Below are 16,981 nucleotides of genomic sequence, written 5' to 3' on the forward strand. Positions count from 1 at the left end.
ACTGTCAAGTTTTTTCAAACATAAAAAAAAAAGTAAATAACAAATACTCGTCTCAATTTTCTATAAGTTTTTATTTTACATATACTACAGTATTTTTGACAAAGGAGGGGGAAAGATGAACAGGCTTTTTGGCTTTTCAAACTGATTTATTAAAAAATAATAATAAAGAACTGAACAAGTTCATATTTTTGTGGAGAATTTTCTGACTGTTGAAATGCAAAGTTGACTCGCTCCAGTCGCCTTTTCCGGCTCATTTCTGTTTGCATGCAGTGTTATAGGTTTAAACAGTAACATCTTACAACTGAATACAAAACAAATGCTACTTTTTCAAACAAATTGCACCTTTTTTTCTTCTTTTTTTGGATTTCGGGCATATTGCACACTTCAGATAATGCAAAAAGGAAAAAAAGAATTAAACAGTAACAAAAGAGCGAGTCAGAAAAATAGATCCTCGTGCCCCCCTTTTCATTATGCTAATTTATTTAATTTTTTTAAAGAAACACAGTGATTGACCCACACTGCTTCTGGTATGATCACAGTAAAATAACCCAGAAGTGGTGAACTTTGACCTTTTTTTTTCCTTTTAAACTAAACGTTACTTTGCTACAGTAGCTCCTAAAAGATTCTGATTAATAAATGAATGCAGAGCGGCTACAGGTCAGATTTAAACTTCAAGCGTCGGCTCTTCTGCAGATTTTCCTCTGATTGTCTGATTCTCACTCGAGATTGTTTTACATCAGCACAATTAACGATGGAGAAATTAGCATAATGCAGAATGGTTACTGTACAGAGCTTTTTAAACACAGCAGGGTGGGTTGTTTTTTTTTTCTTCGTTTTTGTGATCAGTCTCGTCAGAAACAAGAGCACATTTTACAGATTTAAACAGAAACATGAGGAATACATTCTTAGACTTCTTGTCCAGGTCCATGTTGTTGAAGGAGAGCAGAGTCCAGATCAGGCGGTGAACCTCCAACGTGCCTGATTTTAGAAAACACCTCAGAGGTTCAGGGTGTTTAGAGAAGTCTTGACTTCGAGGTTTGGAAGGATGCAGACAACTTGAGATGAGATACATTCAGCTTCGGGTCATTTAAGTCTCGACAAATACTGACCTCTTACTTCCAGGACACCCTGATGCTCACTTTAAACTCTCCTGTAAATGGCTTAAATCCAGTGCACTGCATCTGCAAGTTAATACAGTTTATTTATATATAATAATATTATATTTATCAGTTATTCTCGTTATGATTAAAAAGACAAAAATGAGGTGAAGATTTTTTTCGACCTCTGCTGAACCAACACTGAATGACTGATGAGATTAAAACCTGACTCTCCCCCCCTTCGCACATTTATGTACAGATTGATTATCGATAAAGCATCAGAACCTTTATTTAAATCAGCTGTCTGAACGATAATACTGGGATCTCTGGAGGCTACAGATGTTTCAGGTGTGATCAAGGAGAAATCGTCCTGCCTACAAAAGTATGTACAACGAGTGAAGTAAAGCATCTGGTGACTGATGAGTAAAGCTTAAGTGAATCTGAAATGGTTTTCATTTTCCTTTTCTCCCTTGATGAAACACTACTGCAGGCACTGAGCACCACGGTGCAAAAAAAAAAGAAAAAAAAGAAAAAAAAAAAAAAAGGGAAAGTAATCACCACCTCCTTCCACGATGATTAGTACTGTTTTGAAACAGAAATAGTCCAAACTTTTCAGTAACGGATATGACTCTCCCTTGCACCAGCATCCGTGCTACACAGAGGCAGGTTTTACCCAGAATTCAATGCTTCAGGACCTCCGGCTGCCACAGTGATGTGCGATCAGGAAGCAGGAGGTCAGTCCCAATACCCACACTTAAGGAGCATCCGAGCAGGAGCCATGAATGTAGTTTCCATCGCTGTGCAGGTGCATTTTTTGTAATGGCCACTAGGGGGCGAGTCCTGTGGCTGTAACAAATAAAAAAAAAAAAAACTTGCTTGGCTCTTGGCCCATTCTTCGCGACCTCAGCAAACACCTTCCTGGTGACTTTTTGTGCTCAATCACCAGTGTCATGTCATGCATCGCAATGTGATTCACATATGATGACCAGCTCATAACTAGCAGATTTTAATAAAATAGTGTTAAGTCTAACGGGTCAAAACATATCTGCAGGTTAGATTATAAGATGGAACCGCTGTTGTAGTTTATTTGATTTCTTTTGTGTTTAGAGACCAAAATTAACTATTTGGCCCCAACTGATATTTTGAGCTCTGGAGTGCTGCTTTATGTACCAAAGGGCAGAATTGCAGCAGGTTTAACCAAAACTCGTGGCTCTTTCAATTGGTATTAAAGGCTGTATTATCCTCCATTCTCTCATAGCATTTGATTGATTGAAGGCTGTGTGTCACTGCAGGAGAGGTCCTATCTGTCACAGTTCTGCTCGTAATTTAGTCACTACTTCTGGTTGATTCGTTTGTATTTGTGCAGCCATGGCCGTTTCAGCTTTACTCTCACAGTGTTAAGGCGACCTTTAGGGAATAATCTGCCTCTTTGTCAAAATGCACGAGAGCTCAGGGTGTCCTGACCTGTGAGGACGGCTGCCATTACAAAGACGTCACTGATCACTACGGGTTTGTGTCTGGTAGAAAGGAGAGAGTGCTTTCTCCTTAAAAACTCTGCAGCTCTGCAGATTGTTAATTCTACAGCTCCTCTGATAATAGACAGAATAATTCATCATCCTATTCACACACACACCCTGGTTTTACTCATTTCATAATTCACTCATTTGTCTAAAACCATGAAGCTGAAGCTGCATTTAAGAGAAAAGTTGAGAGGCTTAATAAATCCCACAATTCATCACACTCAGCTTTTAGGTTCACAGACACGATTCTAATGGCACTGGTTTACTAATTTATAACAAGGCTAAACACCCTGTGACCCTTTCATTGTAATAAACACTCTTCTTACTTAAACTCCGAATGAGATAAGAAAATTTTACTTAGTGCCTTCATCCCTTCCTGGATGCGTTCGCTATCTGAGGACAAACTGCACAATATCGGCCGCCTGACGCTCGTTGCGTGGCAGCTTCTCAGAGGCAGCAAAAGTGTGGGTATCAGGACGGACACAGTGTGATCTGTGGAGACATCCTGACTGAGGTGACAGGTGATCCTATTCAGAGCTTCCTCAGACCGTGGGTGGATGCATAGGTTTGGCTTGAGGAATGCTACCCTGCCGGGCACGGCACAGTTTTCGGGCTCTTTTGAAGTGCAAACGGCCGAAGGGAGATGATGTCAGAAAAAAAGAAGAAGAAGAAGTTTGGAGGTGAGAAGGGGTGCAGGTTGGTGGGATGTCTGAAGTTCCTAAGAGATGATCTCCAGGATGTAGAAGATCAGCTCCATGACCACCGGGCCGTCGCTCAGTTGACACGCCCCGCCGTGAATGACGGGGATCAGAGCGCTGTCCAGGTCGCTCAGGTACTGAGGCAGGAGAGGCTGGCCGTTGCTTCCGACCAGATAACCCACCTGCGGAGAATGAAAGGGTGAAGTCATACCAAAGATCTAGTGTAAACTGGCACATCGGGCAGATTTCTGATGGTTTTCTGCAGATTTATGAAGAGTTTGAAAAATAATGTGGACTGTGGCAGGGTTCAGCCTTGGAAGGATTCGTTCCGTTGTTGATGCAAAGGTCCGTTTACACATCAGGGTCTACATCTATAAAACAAACCTTCTCAGAGTCCTACCTGGTCAGAGTCCAGAGTGACCCTCAGTCCCAGTTTGGCCATGCCATCCTCCTTCAGCAGCTTCAGGTGTGGACACAGAGCCATACAGAACGCTCTCGCCACGTTCTCCGTGAGGCGGCTGTGGTCGGCCGGGTCGCTCAGAACACTGGTTTGGTCTTCGCTCTGGAGGAAGAACACCTGAGAGCAGCACAGAAAAACAACTTTATAATAAGACCTGCAGACTTGAAAACAGATACATATATTTTTTGGGGTTGTTTGTAATATGTGATAATGAGGAGATTGGGTTAGAACAGCAGAGGAAGGTGACTAAGACTTTTTGAGATAAACTGACCTCTTTTTTTTTTTCTCCAACCTCCTGAGCACAAAAACAGGGTCTTAAAGCTGCACTCAACTTTTTCTCTAAATAAAACAATCTTTGAACTTGTATTAACACAATATGTTAAATCCTCTCATCTTCCTACTGTATATGAGGAGAAATTATCATGGCGTGCTGGCGTGTGTCATCAGAGTTTACTTTAGCCTGAGTTAATGGAGCTGCAGCCTCGCGGGATGAAGGTTAAAACAGTTTAAGCTGTCTGTCCTGAGAGGCTTCAGTGGTGGCCTGATTTCCTCACTGGCGCTCGGTAAAATGAGCAGACTGTACCTCGGTCCAGCGGATGACTTTGCCGTTTGCTCTGAACTCGGAGCCGTGGAAGATCTTGACACTGGGTATGGACTCCATGGACTTCCCGTCGATTGGGCTGATGACGCTGAACAAACACACAAAAGACAACTTACAAATGAAGCGCGCAAGTAAGCAAAAGCTGATTCTTTGTGGGAGACCCAAATAAACCGCTTCTGCAGCATCTGAGCCCTTTGCCCTTGAGCAAAGCGCTGACCTGCCAGTTGCTCGGCTGGAGCAGCAAAAGCACCAACATCAAAGCATCAAGCAGAGGCCGAAGCCAGCTCATTTTTTTTGCTGGTTGTTTTTGATTTTTAAAATTGCAGGGTTTTTTGCTCTCTGTGTGAGCAAACACCAGTTTGTTTTTTAACGGTTCCTGGGCAAATGTTAAATGAGACCTCGCTGCCTTGCATCATTAAGTTATTCCACTGTGTGGACGCCTTTAAAGGTCATGCTGCTCTAAACGCTCCATTTAAGGCCGTTTTTCCTCAGTTGGTACTGAGGTGCCTTGAACTTTGAACCCTGGTTGGGCTCCTTCTGTGTGGAGTTTGCACTGGTTCCTTCTGGGTATTCCAGCTTAGGCTGTGCGATATGACCAAAATCTCATATCCCGATATAAGAATTCTATCATCCCGATAACGATATAAATCACAAAAATGTAACATTTTCTGTAAATTATGTGAATCTCAGGCAGCTCGACTTGCGGGAAGTGTTTCCAGCTGCGCGTCATGTAGCTGGAGTCGAGTGTTTTAACCGATGTATGAAACGATACATTTTTAGACATAAGTTGTAACGGCCGCCGTTTTCTTTGTGAGTATTTATTACACGGTGTGCTGCGGGTAAAAGCCTGTTCTAATGTTTGAGTCTAAGGTTTATTTTTTAGCACCTAACAGCTCTTTTTTTACTTCTCATCCGTAAATAATCTGCTCTTTCACGTGATTCAGTTTATTTTGAAAAGTCTCAACAGGATCTTGAGCTTTATTGTGAAAGGTTTGTGTGGAACATAAACAAGCGGACACGCGATGCTGTTACCGTTGTTGTTGCTAAGGACAACGCATAAAAACAGGCGCTTGTCTGTCTGTAGTGTGGTTACATTAAATATAAGAGAAAGAGAGAACTTTAAGAAATTAATATAGCCACTACAGTGACCATCAAAACGATGAAAAAAATATTGCCGTAAACAGTTTATTTTGCGACACCACGAAACAAACGATAGCTTAAAATGAAACGATAGACGTTTTTATATCGTCATCCGATATATATTGTTATATCGAACAGCCCTATTCCAGCTTCCTCTCACAGTCCAAAGAAACACATGTTAGGTTATCTGTTAACTGTAAACGGCCCTGAGTGAAAGGCTTTAACTGTATAAAATTAAGTGTCGAACGAATGTGTAGTTAAATGGTCATCTTAGCCATACAGCCCACCTGCTGCTCAGATCATCTGTTTGTGAGGGGCAGCCAATCAGAAAAAAAAAAAAAGCTGTCTTAGAGGGAGATAAGCTAAAACAGCTCGTTTCAGTCACTGGATCAATGCTGGATCAGGTGACCCTGAACTATTCCTTAATTATGCAGCAATAGGCTTCTGGTGGCTGTTCTATTTTATGAATAAAAATGAAAGAAAAGAGCGCAATATACACTGTAGACCAACTCAGATTGTGTGACAGTGGCTGAGGGTTAAAACAGCTTCTGTGCAGTGAAAATATCCTCTTAATGAAGTCATATCGTATCTGGTGACAGGCCTGAATTAGACTGAACAGTGAAGAGTCGCTTTTAAATGAGCAGATTTTATCATCCTGCTCTAAAATTGATTGCAGCGGTCCGGATCTCACAGCCGTGTCAGACTGCATCATTCCACCCTGCTAAGATTCTCCCTCACAGGGCTTCCCCCGGCGTGCATAATGACTTTTTATAGCAAAGTAGTAAATGCAGCGCCCAGGAAGCTATCAGTTCAATTGTCCGTGACATAAATGCATCTCTTCCAGCTCCCCTTCCCCTCCTGACTTCCCTCCCCCCTCCACCCCATCTCACCCTTTGTTGAAATTGTGATCATCCTCCGTCCACTGGATGTGGACGACCTCCTGGTTCTCCTCCTGGTCAGCTTTACCGCACGTGATGGTGAAATCTTTCATGTCCCTCAGGGCTTGACGTAGAGAGTCCATCGTCTCAGCTGTGATCTGAATCATGACGCCATCTATAGGAGGAAAAAAGCTGCTCAGTTGCTTTACTCAGTACTGAGGATCATGATTATTTACTTTATTTATTTATTTTAACTTTAGTGACAATTCTTTTGACTAATTTCAACATTTCTGCAGCCAACGTGTAGCTTTGCTGACGCTGTTCTCACCTTCCACGATGCTGGTCTTGGCTAAGAAGCCAGACGAGGCTTTCAAAGCACCACTGAACACAAAGAAGCAGGCTCCAGTAACTGAAACAAACAAAGAGATAAAGTAAGAGGCTGAGCTACTTTCAGGCAAACAGATGAGACAAACAGTCAGGGGGAGGATATTCAGGCATCGCAGCCTTCCAGACGAGCCGCAGATAAAGGAGGTTTCAAGTGTGACGGTCGAGCCGGTTTCTGAGTCGGCACCTTTGCGCGGCTGGTGATGGATGCTGATGGCCTGCGTCTGATAGTTCCCGTCATCGTTCTGGACGCACACCAAGTGGGAGTCGGCCCGGTCGTTGAAACACGCCCCCATGGCCAGCACGTGTTCGTTGGACTTGTTCATGGCCTTCATCAGCTGCAAGGACAAATAATATGCATGACTAATTAAGTAGCCCTTTGTGCGTGCGTGGAGCAGAGAGGCTGCCTGGTTAAGCCTAATTGCAGTGGGCTTGTGGGTAAAGTCCTCAGTTTAAACGGGACGGCGCTGACAGACTGTGGGAAAAGGACACGTCACGGGTGGATATCAACAGCCGAAAGATCTCCCATATTAATTCTGCTAACTCTCCTGCCTCTGCCTCTCTTTGAAGCCATCCTTTGAAAATGTAGAAATAAAACTGAAAATCTGGAGGGTTTTAACCACTCGCTGCGCTAAAAAAGCTCGACTGCAAGCTGTTGAGCAATAGTGCCCGCTCCACATTACTGGGTTCCCATCTGTTACCGCATCGACAGCCAAACGCTACAACCGGCACCGCACTCTCCGCCGCGGATTTATTTCTCACCCAAACGCGTATCACTTCTTCTGGTACGCCGTTCATTCACACCCTCGAGGCAGCAGCGTTATAACACGTGGGCAGCCCACACCTCATGTTCAGCTGCAGGGACTCCAGAGAGTTTGTCACGCAGCACCTACACACAGTCAGCCTCATTCACTGATGTTATTAGTCTGATGGAGGGAGTCTGCATGTTGGAAGATTGAAAAACGATGCCTGATCCTGAAAATAATGCTTAAATATGAATTATATAAGAGGAAAATCTGCTTTCCTTCATTTTCTGGAATTTGTTTTTAATGTTTAATGCGAGGATTTTACTTTCTATTCATTTTATAAAGACAAACACTCAAAAAACAGAGATCCATCACAGAGGTGGGGTGCAAGCCAGAGTTATAACATTCTTTTATAATTTCTGTAATTTTATTTCATTTTGTAATTCTTATTTAATTTCTGTTTATTTTAATTTCATTCAGCTTCCTAAGTAGGTTTTGCTTGTTTAAGTTTGGATTGTATTACTTTCACCACCAACTTTAGTCTTTTTATTCATTATAATTTGGATGGTGTTTATCAGGATATAGCGAGTTCAGAACAGGTGAACAAATCCCAGTTTTAAATAAAAACACGTGCACTAAATCTTTCATGCTGATTAAAGAAATGTGACCACACTGAGAAAGACTGAAACTAAAGACTCCATATAACAAATGTATACAGGCAGCTGTGAGTCCATCTGACTGACTGTCAGAGATTACACAAAAACTACGCAACCAAAGTTTATGCAACTTAGAGGCAGTGAATGTTTCCAATAAAATCTCAGGACATGTCCTGAATATAATGTTGATTTCTAGCTGTGGTAAATCAAACATCAATCGTAGGTGGACCAAAGAATTATGACCAAGGCGACTACAGGTATGAGACCTTTGAAATGTGACTTTCAATGTAATTAAACACCAGGCTTGTGATTCGCTCAGTTCTAAATGAATAGCGTTAAAACGTTTATATTATTAAGAAGAAAGTATCCCAAGTAAGAAAAATACCCAAACAACGTCCCCTGTTCCTGAGTTTGAAGCACTGCTGAAACACAGCAAAGGTTTCAGGTCATTAACTTTAAATGTATAGATTTAATTTTTACACCATTAATCTTCTCACATGCAGAGACTAACACGCTGGATGGCCAGAGGAACCTTTTTCTCGTTTATCACCTTTAGGGTTTCTCTCTATGAAAGTTTGTTTCTGCCAGTAAATAAATAAATAAATAAATAGCAGGTCAAAATTTCACGTTATTTTCTTAACTTTTTAGCTTTTTTCAGAGATTTGAGGTAGTAATGTAAAATTTTGAGATAATAACCTGGAATTTTAGCTTATGAATTGCATTTCTTTTTCTGCTGGCAGAAACAGGCTTCCATATTCCTCAGTGTATTCTAACTGTGAAGTTAGCTAATGCATCTCACCAGCCTGCTGTTAACGGTGATGGTTTTTAAATGTATGCATGCACCATGTAAGGGACAGACAGAGATTTGGTGAAGAAGAGCATTGTGGTTGCATTGCATGATTGAAGTGTGTAGAATGAGTGAAAAAGCAGCACTATGAAGTGGAAATCTTTATCATTTTCTCTATCATTATTGTGTGAAAATAAATACAACTGGATGGGCGCTCACCTCATTGTAGCGATTGCTGGGGATCTTGATGCTCGTCTTCCTCACCTCCATGTCCACAACCAGACCTTTGACCACCGGCAGCGTGTACTGGTAGTTACGGAAGTCCTGGGACAGTGAAAAAGAAAAAAAAAAAACAAAACATAAATGAACTGAAATGAACATCATAACAAACAAATCACTTGAATGGTTACATTCCTGTTTACATACCCAGCATATAGCGGGGGGCTCTTTAACCTTTAAAATAATTAAAAAGTGAGCTCAGGAAGAGAAAAACAAAGCACTTACCGCCAGCAGGTTCATGATGGTGTGACCGGTCTCTCCAAAGAGCGGTTTTCTGAAGCGAACGCTGAACAGCGGGCACGGATAAACTGCAGAACACAATGATTACTGGTGATTACAGGAGAATCTTCCTCTTCCACAAATTTGGTTTCATGGATTTATATTTTTTGCTATTTTCAAAACAATTTCACAGCTGATTTCATTACACAATCCCCTAAAAAGTGAAAGAACTCAGAGGAGACAGAAGACAGAAATCCCTCTGGAGTTGTGTCAGAAATCTTGTGCAAAAAGCTGCCAAATCAAACACGTGGCTCCCCTGCTGTGACGACTCCTTATGAATTAGCAAGCAGCAGAAAATAGCGGCTTCTTTATTTCATTAGTGCTCCGGGGCTTTGTGGTCTGTAGGTTTTTTCCAGGTATTTCAATGTTACACAACTTCTTTTTTTCCTCCTCTTCATCCATAAATGCAAATGAGCAGAACAAGAGACCCCACGCATCACACACAGTGAACTCCTAATCCACAAGTGAAAAAATAAATAAATAAAAAATACAGCAGCTGCTTTTTTCCTTCAGCAACTAAAGCTTCTTAGATGACTATTTTTAGCCTTATCACTGCAAACAGCTGGGGAAAAAGAGATCTCAGTATAAACTCTCATTAGCAAAGAAAGAAATAAAGCTCAGCCTCAATCTGCACTTCGTGCTGACGAGTCTCTCGGCCTTCTGCTGGTCAGCGCCGGAGGTAAGAGGTGAGAGCGTGGAGAAGAGCGCCGTTTGTGTGGTGGGCTGATTTCATGGCTGCGCAACTGTTTTGTGTTTAAGAGCTTCGACTGTGTGCGGCTTTGTTAATGTATTCTATCCGTGTTCGCTGGATGCAGACAAGGCGCTTCACAGAGCCGAGCGGGCGGTGCTCGGCACTGGCAGGTCTGGCTGTGAGAGAAGAAGATTTGGTGAAAGCAGCGTCGCCGTTAAATCCCTCCTTCATGTGGGAAGCCATGATATGAAGTCAGCTGACATACTAAGTTCTCTAGATCTTAATATTTTACCATAAAGACCCAACAGACCATTACAGGATACTCACACACTTAACGTTCCCAGGGACCTCAGTGCTGTCTAAGCTTGAAATAGGAGCAACGTTTTTTGGAGTAACCTCAGCTCATTTTAACTCAATCCTACAAACATGTGCTGCGTCTCCACTTCACTTCAGTCCACAATTCAAATTTCTGAAGCCTCTACCTCCTAAAACAGACTCCTTCCTTCCCACCATAGCCAAGTTCTGCTCTTACAGGGATCATCTTTCTCTCTAATATTACCTTATTACATAAAGCACCTTGAGGTGACTGTGGTTGTGAAGTACAGCAAAAGAAACAAACATAACTGAAGTGATGTACCCAGCAACACTACAAAATGACAAAATGTGCAGAAATGTTTGTTAAACAGGAAGTAATATGAGCAATTCACTTTTCCCTGGCAACCGGGTGTTGTATGTGTGGATAACGCCGATTGAGAAACTCCAATAGGGAAACAGGTGTATTATTAAGAAACTAGTGAAGATGTTTGAGAGAAGTCAAGAAAAAAATGTTATGCCTTGGAAAATTAAAACAATAGTGTTTTATTTGCCTTTAGTTAACAAAAAAGCATTTAAGTCACCTCAGTGATTTTAAGAGATTTATAAGTTCACAGCACATTAGCCTGTGTGACTTGGATCTAATAAAGTTCGGTAAAAAGTTTGATGTGTGTTGACTGCACGTTGATGATACCTGCTGAGTTGAAGTGCGGCTGCCATTATTCTCCTGGGATGGTTCAAGACAACAGCTGGAGAACGCATCCTTACAAACAAGCTCCTGCTGCCGAAACAGCCCAATTTTCTTCTTCTAACAAACTTTTTGTTTTGAATCTTTTGCTTCAATATATTCAGTTTGTTTTTGCATTAATTGTCAAGGTATTTGGTTGGTTAGTGACCAGATGTGGCAGCAGGGGTCATATTGTGACACAGCCCTCCTTAGTTTCTGGCTACACTTTGAGCCTCACTCACTGTGCCACACAGGACCAGTGTTTGGAGGAAAAGCCATAGATATGTCCACCGTTCTTTCACGTCAGACACCGAAGACGCCCGCACCTTTATCATATGTGCATATGAATCATCTGAGGAAGTCTGTCCACACCGTAAAAAAAAAAAAAATCTGGTAAAAATAGTGACGAACAGGTTTTGTGGTAAAACAAATGTGCACAAAGTGTAAGGGCAGATTTGTAAATCACATCCAACATCTGGGATTGTTTTGTCTGTGCTTTTAAACTGCTCAGCTTCATTTTCTTTGCATATCAAACTAAATGGGAACTTCAGCTCTTTAGCAACATGTCTGAGTGCCATTAAAGCAACATAATCACATCATTATTACTTCTTAATCACCGTGACGGCACAGTACGGAGCCTCGTATTCTTCTCAACTCACATCGGTACTCTGCTCCCAGCCGCAGCATGAGGCGGATGGGGAAGACCTTGGCCCAGGGCGTCTCCCATTTCTGGATGAGGATCCCGAAGAGGTAGGGCGGGTTGGGCAGGAGCAGGTCCTGCAACGACTGGAAGGAAGGGCTGATGTAAAGGAAGCCGCCATGCTCCTTGCTGCCCAGGAAGCTCTGCGTGAAGAATGAGTGACTCAGGTGGCTCAGCACGTTACCTTAAAAGAAGCAGAAGAAAAATAAGGGGAATGAGAGTGGTTAGTGATATAAGAGATGGAAGGAGGTGGAAGAGGAGGGGTTGATTGAATTAGAGAGGAAAAGCACAGCAGGGAGGAAAGAGAAAATAGAGGAGTAATGCAAGAGGCATTTGGGAGCAATGTAATAAAAAGCAGGGAATGCAAAAAGCAGGAAATTGAAAAAGATGAAGAGGAAGAAAAAAATAAAGTAAGAAAATGAGCACAAATGAGAAGCTAAGAAGGGAAGAGCTTTGGTCCTGAGAAGAGGAGACAGATATGAAAGGCTCAGGGATTACTCAGTGTGGCTAAGCAGCCTTGTTTAGTCTGCATTAAGTTCTACACCAAAGGCTCGCCTGCTCACTCTACAACTTAATTTTACCCATAAAAGGGTTCATGTCTCTAATTATCTGTGGGATAGATCCACGCCTTTAAATGGCACATAACATAATAATCCTAATGGCAGGAAAAAGCTCAGCAGTTAGGACTTGCTAAAGCCAGCACTTCTTCTCGAGGCCTGACGGACGCCGACCTAATCGAGACAGACACAAACAATATGGCTCCCATCCACAAACTTGAAACTGCTCCAGTGTGAATATGAAAAAAGGAAACAGCCTTAGGGTAGCGAGCCGTCAAAGTCAGCTGATATTAGCAGTTTTTGCTTTGCAGCATACGGAGGTTAAAAAAAGAAAAGAAAAAACGAACTGCAAAGCGGTGGCGAGGAGTCACGCCTGGAGGGGCGCAACCTGACAGCAGGACGCTAATGTTTGGACCATTTTTCATGAACCAGACACAGCAGTGTTGGACGGTAACCCAAATTCCAAATTGAGCTCGACTGGGCGCACCTGTGGTCTCTATGAAGCAAAAAGTAGAGCTCAGACATTTTCCTCTTGTGCACTACATTTAGAGTTTGCTCATTTTTAACAGGGCAGGCCCCCAACTGAGACACCCCACCTGTGGACTCTAGACAGAACCGCTAATGAGTGGCTCCACGGTGCAGGTGGAAATGAGAGCATCCTGGTGGAGCTGCCAATGTTGTTCTTACCACTGAGGGCCTCCTGGTAGAGCTGCACAAAGTGGGTAAAGATGTCTTTGGGGATGGTCTTCTCATCTGGCAGACACTGGAGGAGAATGACGACCTCGGCCTGGCCGACGGCATGCATCCCTTTAGTCGTCACGTACCAGCACTTCCTGTTTACGTCTGTGGGGTTAGAGGGAAAACGTGTCAGGGCACAGTTACATTAGAGGCCCCTTTACGGAAGTGATCTAACATGTTTTATATGAATAATAATCCATTTAAAATAAATAAATAAAAATAAATAAATAAATAAAAATCAGAAGAACCACCATATACAGGCCGAACAACATATTCATAACACGTTTTACAAACAACACAACCCTAACTTGAAAGCTGTCAGTAGGGGGCCACCACAGGTGTTGCCCCCTCCTGGTCATTTTAGAGAATGTGGTTCAGGGGGTTGGGAAGCTCATCTTGTAACCGGAACGTTACCGGTTCGATCCCCTGCTCTGTCTGTCTTAGTTGTGTCCTTGGGCAAGACACTTCACCTACCGCCTACTGGTGTTGGCCAGAGGGTCCGATGACGAGATATGGCAGCCTCGCTTCTGTCAGTCTGCCCCAGGGCAGCTGTGGCTACAACTGTAGCTTGCCTCCACCAGTGTGTGAATGTAAGAGTGACTGAATAGTGGAAAAGCACTATATAAATGCAATCCATTATTATTATTATTATTAAGGCGCTCCTCATTGGCTTAACCCAGAAACTCTGCAATCCAGATTTTTAAAACTGTCATACATAATGCAAAGTATTGATGTATGAGACAAACGGTATGAGACAACATTTATAAATCATGATTTGTGATACACATTTATGAGTATTATTCAGTAGTATTGTGGCATTTCTTCTTATACGCCACACACTGCATTAGCGTGGCAGCTCTTTCAGGAATGTCTGAATGAATGCATAATGAACATCTGTGTAACCGAGCTGTGTGTGTGAATGACAAAAAGCTGTTACTTTAACAGATACAGTAAGTGAACCAGGCAGTACATATTCTACGTCCTAACTCCTCAGGCATTTGAGCATTGTGGGGATGAACAAAAAGTATTTGACCAGCATAATATAATCTGCAGTATGATCATTGCTTTAACAATGTAACAGATAGCTTTAAGATGGCCTTAAGATGTTTATGCATACAAGTTATTATATTAATTTTGTATTCCAGGTGCAGTTATAACTATTTTATACACATTGCATATCTGTGCTTATTTGAGTTGATGTTCAGGTTCTTTAAAGGTCTTAAGCTTCACTGACGTGACTGTTCAGGTGATACATGCTGAGGGAAAACTAGAACATAGAAGGAATTGCAATACATGCTTACAAAACACTTATATCAGGTCATTTTATATTAAGGTTTTAGTAGAGGTTCTTGGTTAAAACATTTATTTAGTAGAAGACATACACATAGTCTCAGTGAGCCTCTGGTCTAGTGAAAGGTCAGAAGTGCAACAGGTGAATTGAGAAAGAGCATTTGAGGACGAGACACAGACAGTTAAGAGGTGACACAAAGAGCATGTGAGGTCAACACATACACACACATTAGTTAGACTTATTTAGAGGAGAGATTAGTTATGTCTCGACAAGAAAGAGGAACAATTCACTTTAAGACAAGAACGGAAAGTACCAGCCATGAAAATAGAAGATGATTTTCTGGGTGAAAAGTCATTGTGGTGTTCATCTGATCTATGTATAAAATGTATCGGTGACGCATGAAGGGGCGTCAGTAAACAAACCCTGATGTTATAAAATAATTGTTTGTGCTTTAGTAAGTCGAAGATCAATTGCTGTTTCCAGTGATCTTCCCACGTGTGAATTAAAATCTTCGTTTGACTTCACCCGGCCGGACCAGTGTGGTTATTTTTCGATCACCTCTTGTACCCTTTCTCAATTTTTGAACCTTAACAGCATGTTTGAGCATGGCTACTCAGTAATTCACAAGAAAAGAAAAAAAGAGAGCTAAAATCGGCCATCATAAAAAATGTATATAGTCCAAATATGTATTTTGCCTTTTTCCCTTTTGTCATCAAAAAATTATTAATTTAGAAGTCTGACTCTACGCTCACTGCTGCTCCTCTTCTTTTAAAAAACCCCCAAAAATCCTCCCCCCAGAACAGTGCTTTAACTCACAGTTGACAAGCTTGACCATGGCGAGCAGGTTCGCGTTGAGCACGAAGACCAGTGGGTCTGGGCCTCCCTCCTCCAACTGTTGCATGAGGACGATCTCCGACGGCCTCTCCTCCACTGCGTAATCTGCAGGTGGTTGGAGCGGAGTAGAAGAAGAAACAGGTAGCGGGAGGAGTCAAGGCAAAGTTAAGATAAATGAGAGGAACGAAGAATGAGAGACGGTGATGTCAGAATGAGAGTCAAGAGAGAGGAGGAGAGGGTTGAAGATGGTAAAATGAGTACAAAATCAAATTAGGAAGCAGCTAAAAACTCTCCCAAGCAATCGCTTATAACCACAGCATTGCCGTGTTCAAAACCACCCTCCCGCCCCCTCTTAGCAATGAGTGGTCGAAACATGAGCGGTGACGGTATAAGCACGAGAGAAACAACATTTAAGAAAAGCACAAAAACGGCAGCTGACGGAGCAATGAGGAGGCAGCAGAACGGTGGGGATGAGGGCAAGCACCTGTGATGTGGCCTCCCGTACCTCCTTTGACTCCGGTGGAGATGAGGATGGGAGGGAGCCCGTCCTCCGGGATCAGGCTGAGAGAGCTGCCCACGGGGCTGCCCACCGGGGCAACAGGGGTATGGGCTGCCTGAGGGTGGAGAGAAGAGGTGGGGGGGTGTGGAGTTAGATGTACTGAAGGTTATAACACACAGTGAGATGTAATAATACAGACAATACTCAGGAACTATGGCTGAGATTGGCAGAACAGGTTCAACAAGCATTAAGTGTAACTATATATTAATAACAGAGCACGTTGGATTTAAATATCAGCAGTGCTCTTTAAAATAATCCAAGAAGAAGAAAAATACTTGAAACAATACAAAACTGACATTTCAGCCATTTGGTCCCTTATATCCTTAAAGCTGCAATGATCAATATTAGCAGGTGGAGAGCATGAGTCACACAGCTTCGACAGCATCTCATAACTTCACCATCTAGTTCACTAAGACTGTTACTCCACAGCAGTGTGACTGTGCTGTAAAAGCAGAGTGGAGTACTCAGCAGCTGAAAGCCGGTTAGAGGGTAAGGGAGTAGAAATTAGAGCCACGCTGATCAGGTGGGCAGAAAACAACTCCACAAAAATACTAATTGTTGCTCCGCTGGATGTGTAGACGGGCGACTGCTTATGAACTCATTCACTTCTCTTTAAACTTTACCTTGGATATTTTTGCCAATGTGATTTTACATTTATTGAACTGTTCAGTAATGATCCAAAACAATTTAGCCTGAGAGATTTAAAAGGCATCTATTATGATTAATCCCTGTGAGCTGAAGCCAGCCACACACCACTCTGTCTGTTTACTGAGGGGCAGCCAATCAGAAGAAACCTGTTTGCAGCCTGGAACAAAAAATAAATAAACATGTTTTGTTTGGTATGGACATTTCATTACAATTGTATGTGTGTGATGGTGTTTTTTTCCCCCCACTTTACTTATTTGTTTGACTTTTCTAAGGCTTCAAGTTGGAACCGTAGCTCCCTTGACTGACAGGTGCTACAGCTGACCGCTGTGTGTGCCACTGAATTAGACCAGAGTTGTGCTGCTGGTGCCTTTTGGAGAATTCTAATATTCCTGTGGCTTC

At 42.4% G+C, this 16,981-nt stretch overlaps 1 protein-coding gene across 4 annotated transcripts in view; it reads right to left on the reverse strand.

Annotated features, from left to right (window-relative positions):
* Positions 1-54: 54 nt before the first annotated feature.
* zfyve9a (zinc finger, FYVE domain containing 9a) overlaps positions 55-16,981 on the reverse strand; it is a 40,047-nt gene continuing 23,120 nt past the window's right edge. For 2 of the 4 annotated variants that reach the window (XM_080907804.1, XM_080907802.1), the window contains exons 8-19: positions 15,881-15,989; positions 15,358-15,480; positions 13,200-13,355; positions 11,915-12,139; positions 9,472-9,554; positions 9,187-9,291; positions 6,966-7,116; positions 6,723-6,803; positions 6,407-6,569; positions 4,359-4,464; positions 3,716-3,892; positions 55-3,497 (exon numbers count right to left, since the gene is read on the reverse strand). In XM_080907804.1, the coding sequence (XP_080763930.1) occupies positions 3,336-3,497; positions 3,716-3,892; positions 4,359-4,464; positions 6,407-6,569; positions 6,723-6,803; positions 6,966-7,116; positions 9,187-9,291; positions 9,472-9,554; positions 11,915-12,139; positions 13,200-13,355; positions 15,358-15,480; positions 15,881-15,989 (1,641 nt within the window). In that variant the 3' untranslated portion in view covers positions 55-3,335. Of the gene's footprint in view, positions 3,498-3,715; positions 3,893-4,358; positions 4,465-6,406; positions 6,570-6,722; positions 6,804-6,965; positions 7,117-9,186; positions 9,292-9,471; positions 9,555-11,914; positions 12,140-13,199; positions 13,356-15,357; positions 15,481-15,859; positions 15,990-16,981 lie in introns of all 4 variants that reach the window. The other 2 variants (XM_080907803.1, XM_080907801.1) reach the window with 1 other exon arrangement.

Source organism: Rhamphochromis sp. 'chilingali', assembly GCF_963969265.1.
Source record: "Rhamphochromis sp. 'chilingali' genome assembly, chromosome: 16".
Lineage (NCBI taxonomy): Eukaryota > Metazoa > Chordata > Actinopteri > Cichliformes > Cichlidae > Rhamphochromis > Rhamphochromis sp. 'chilingali'.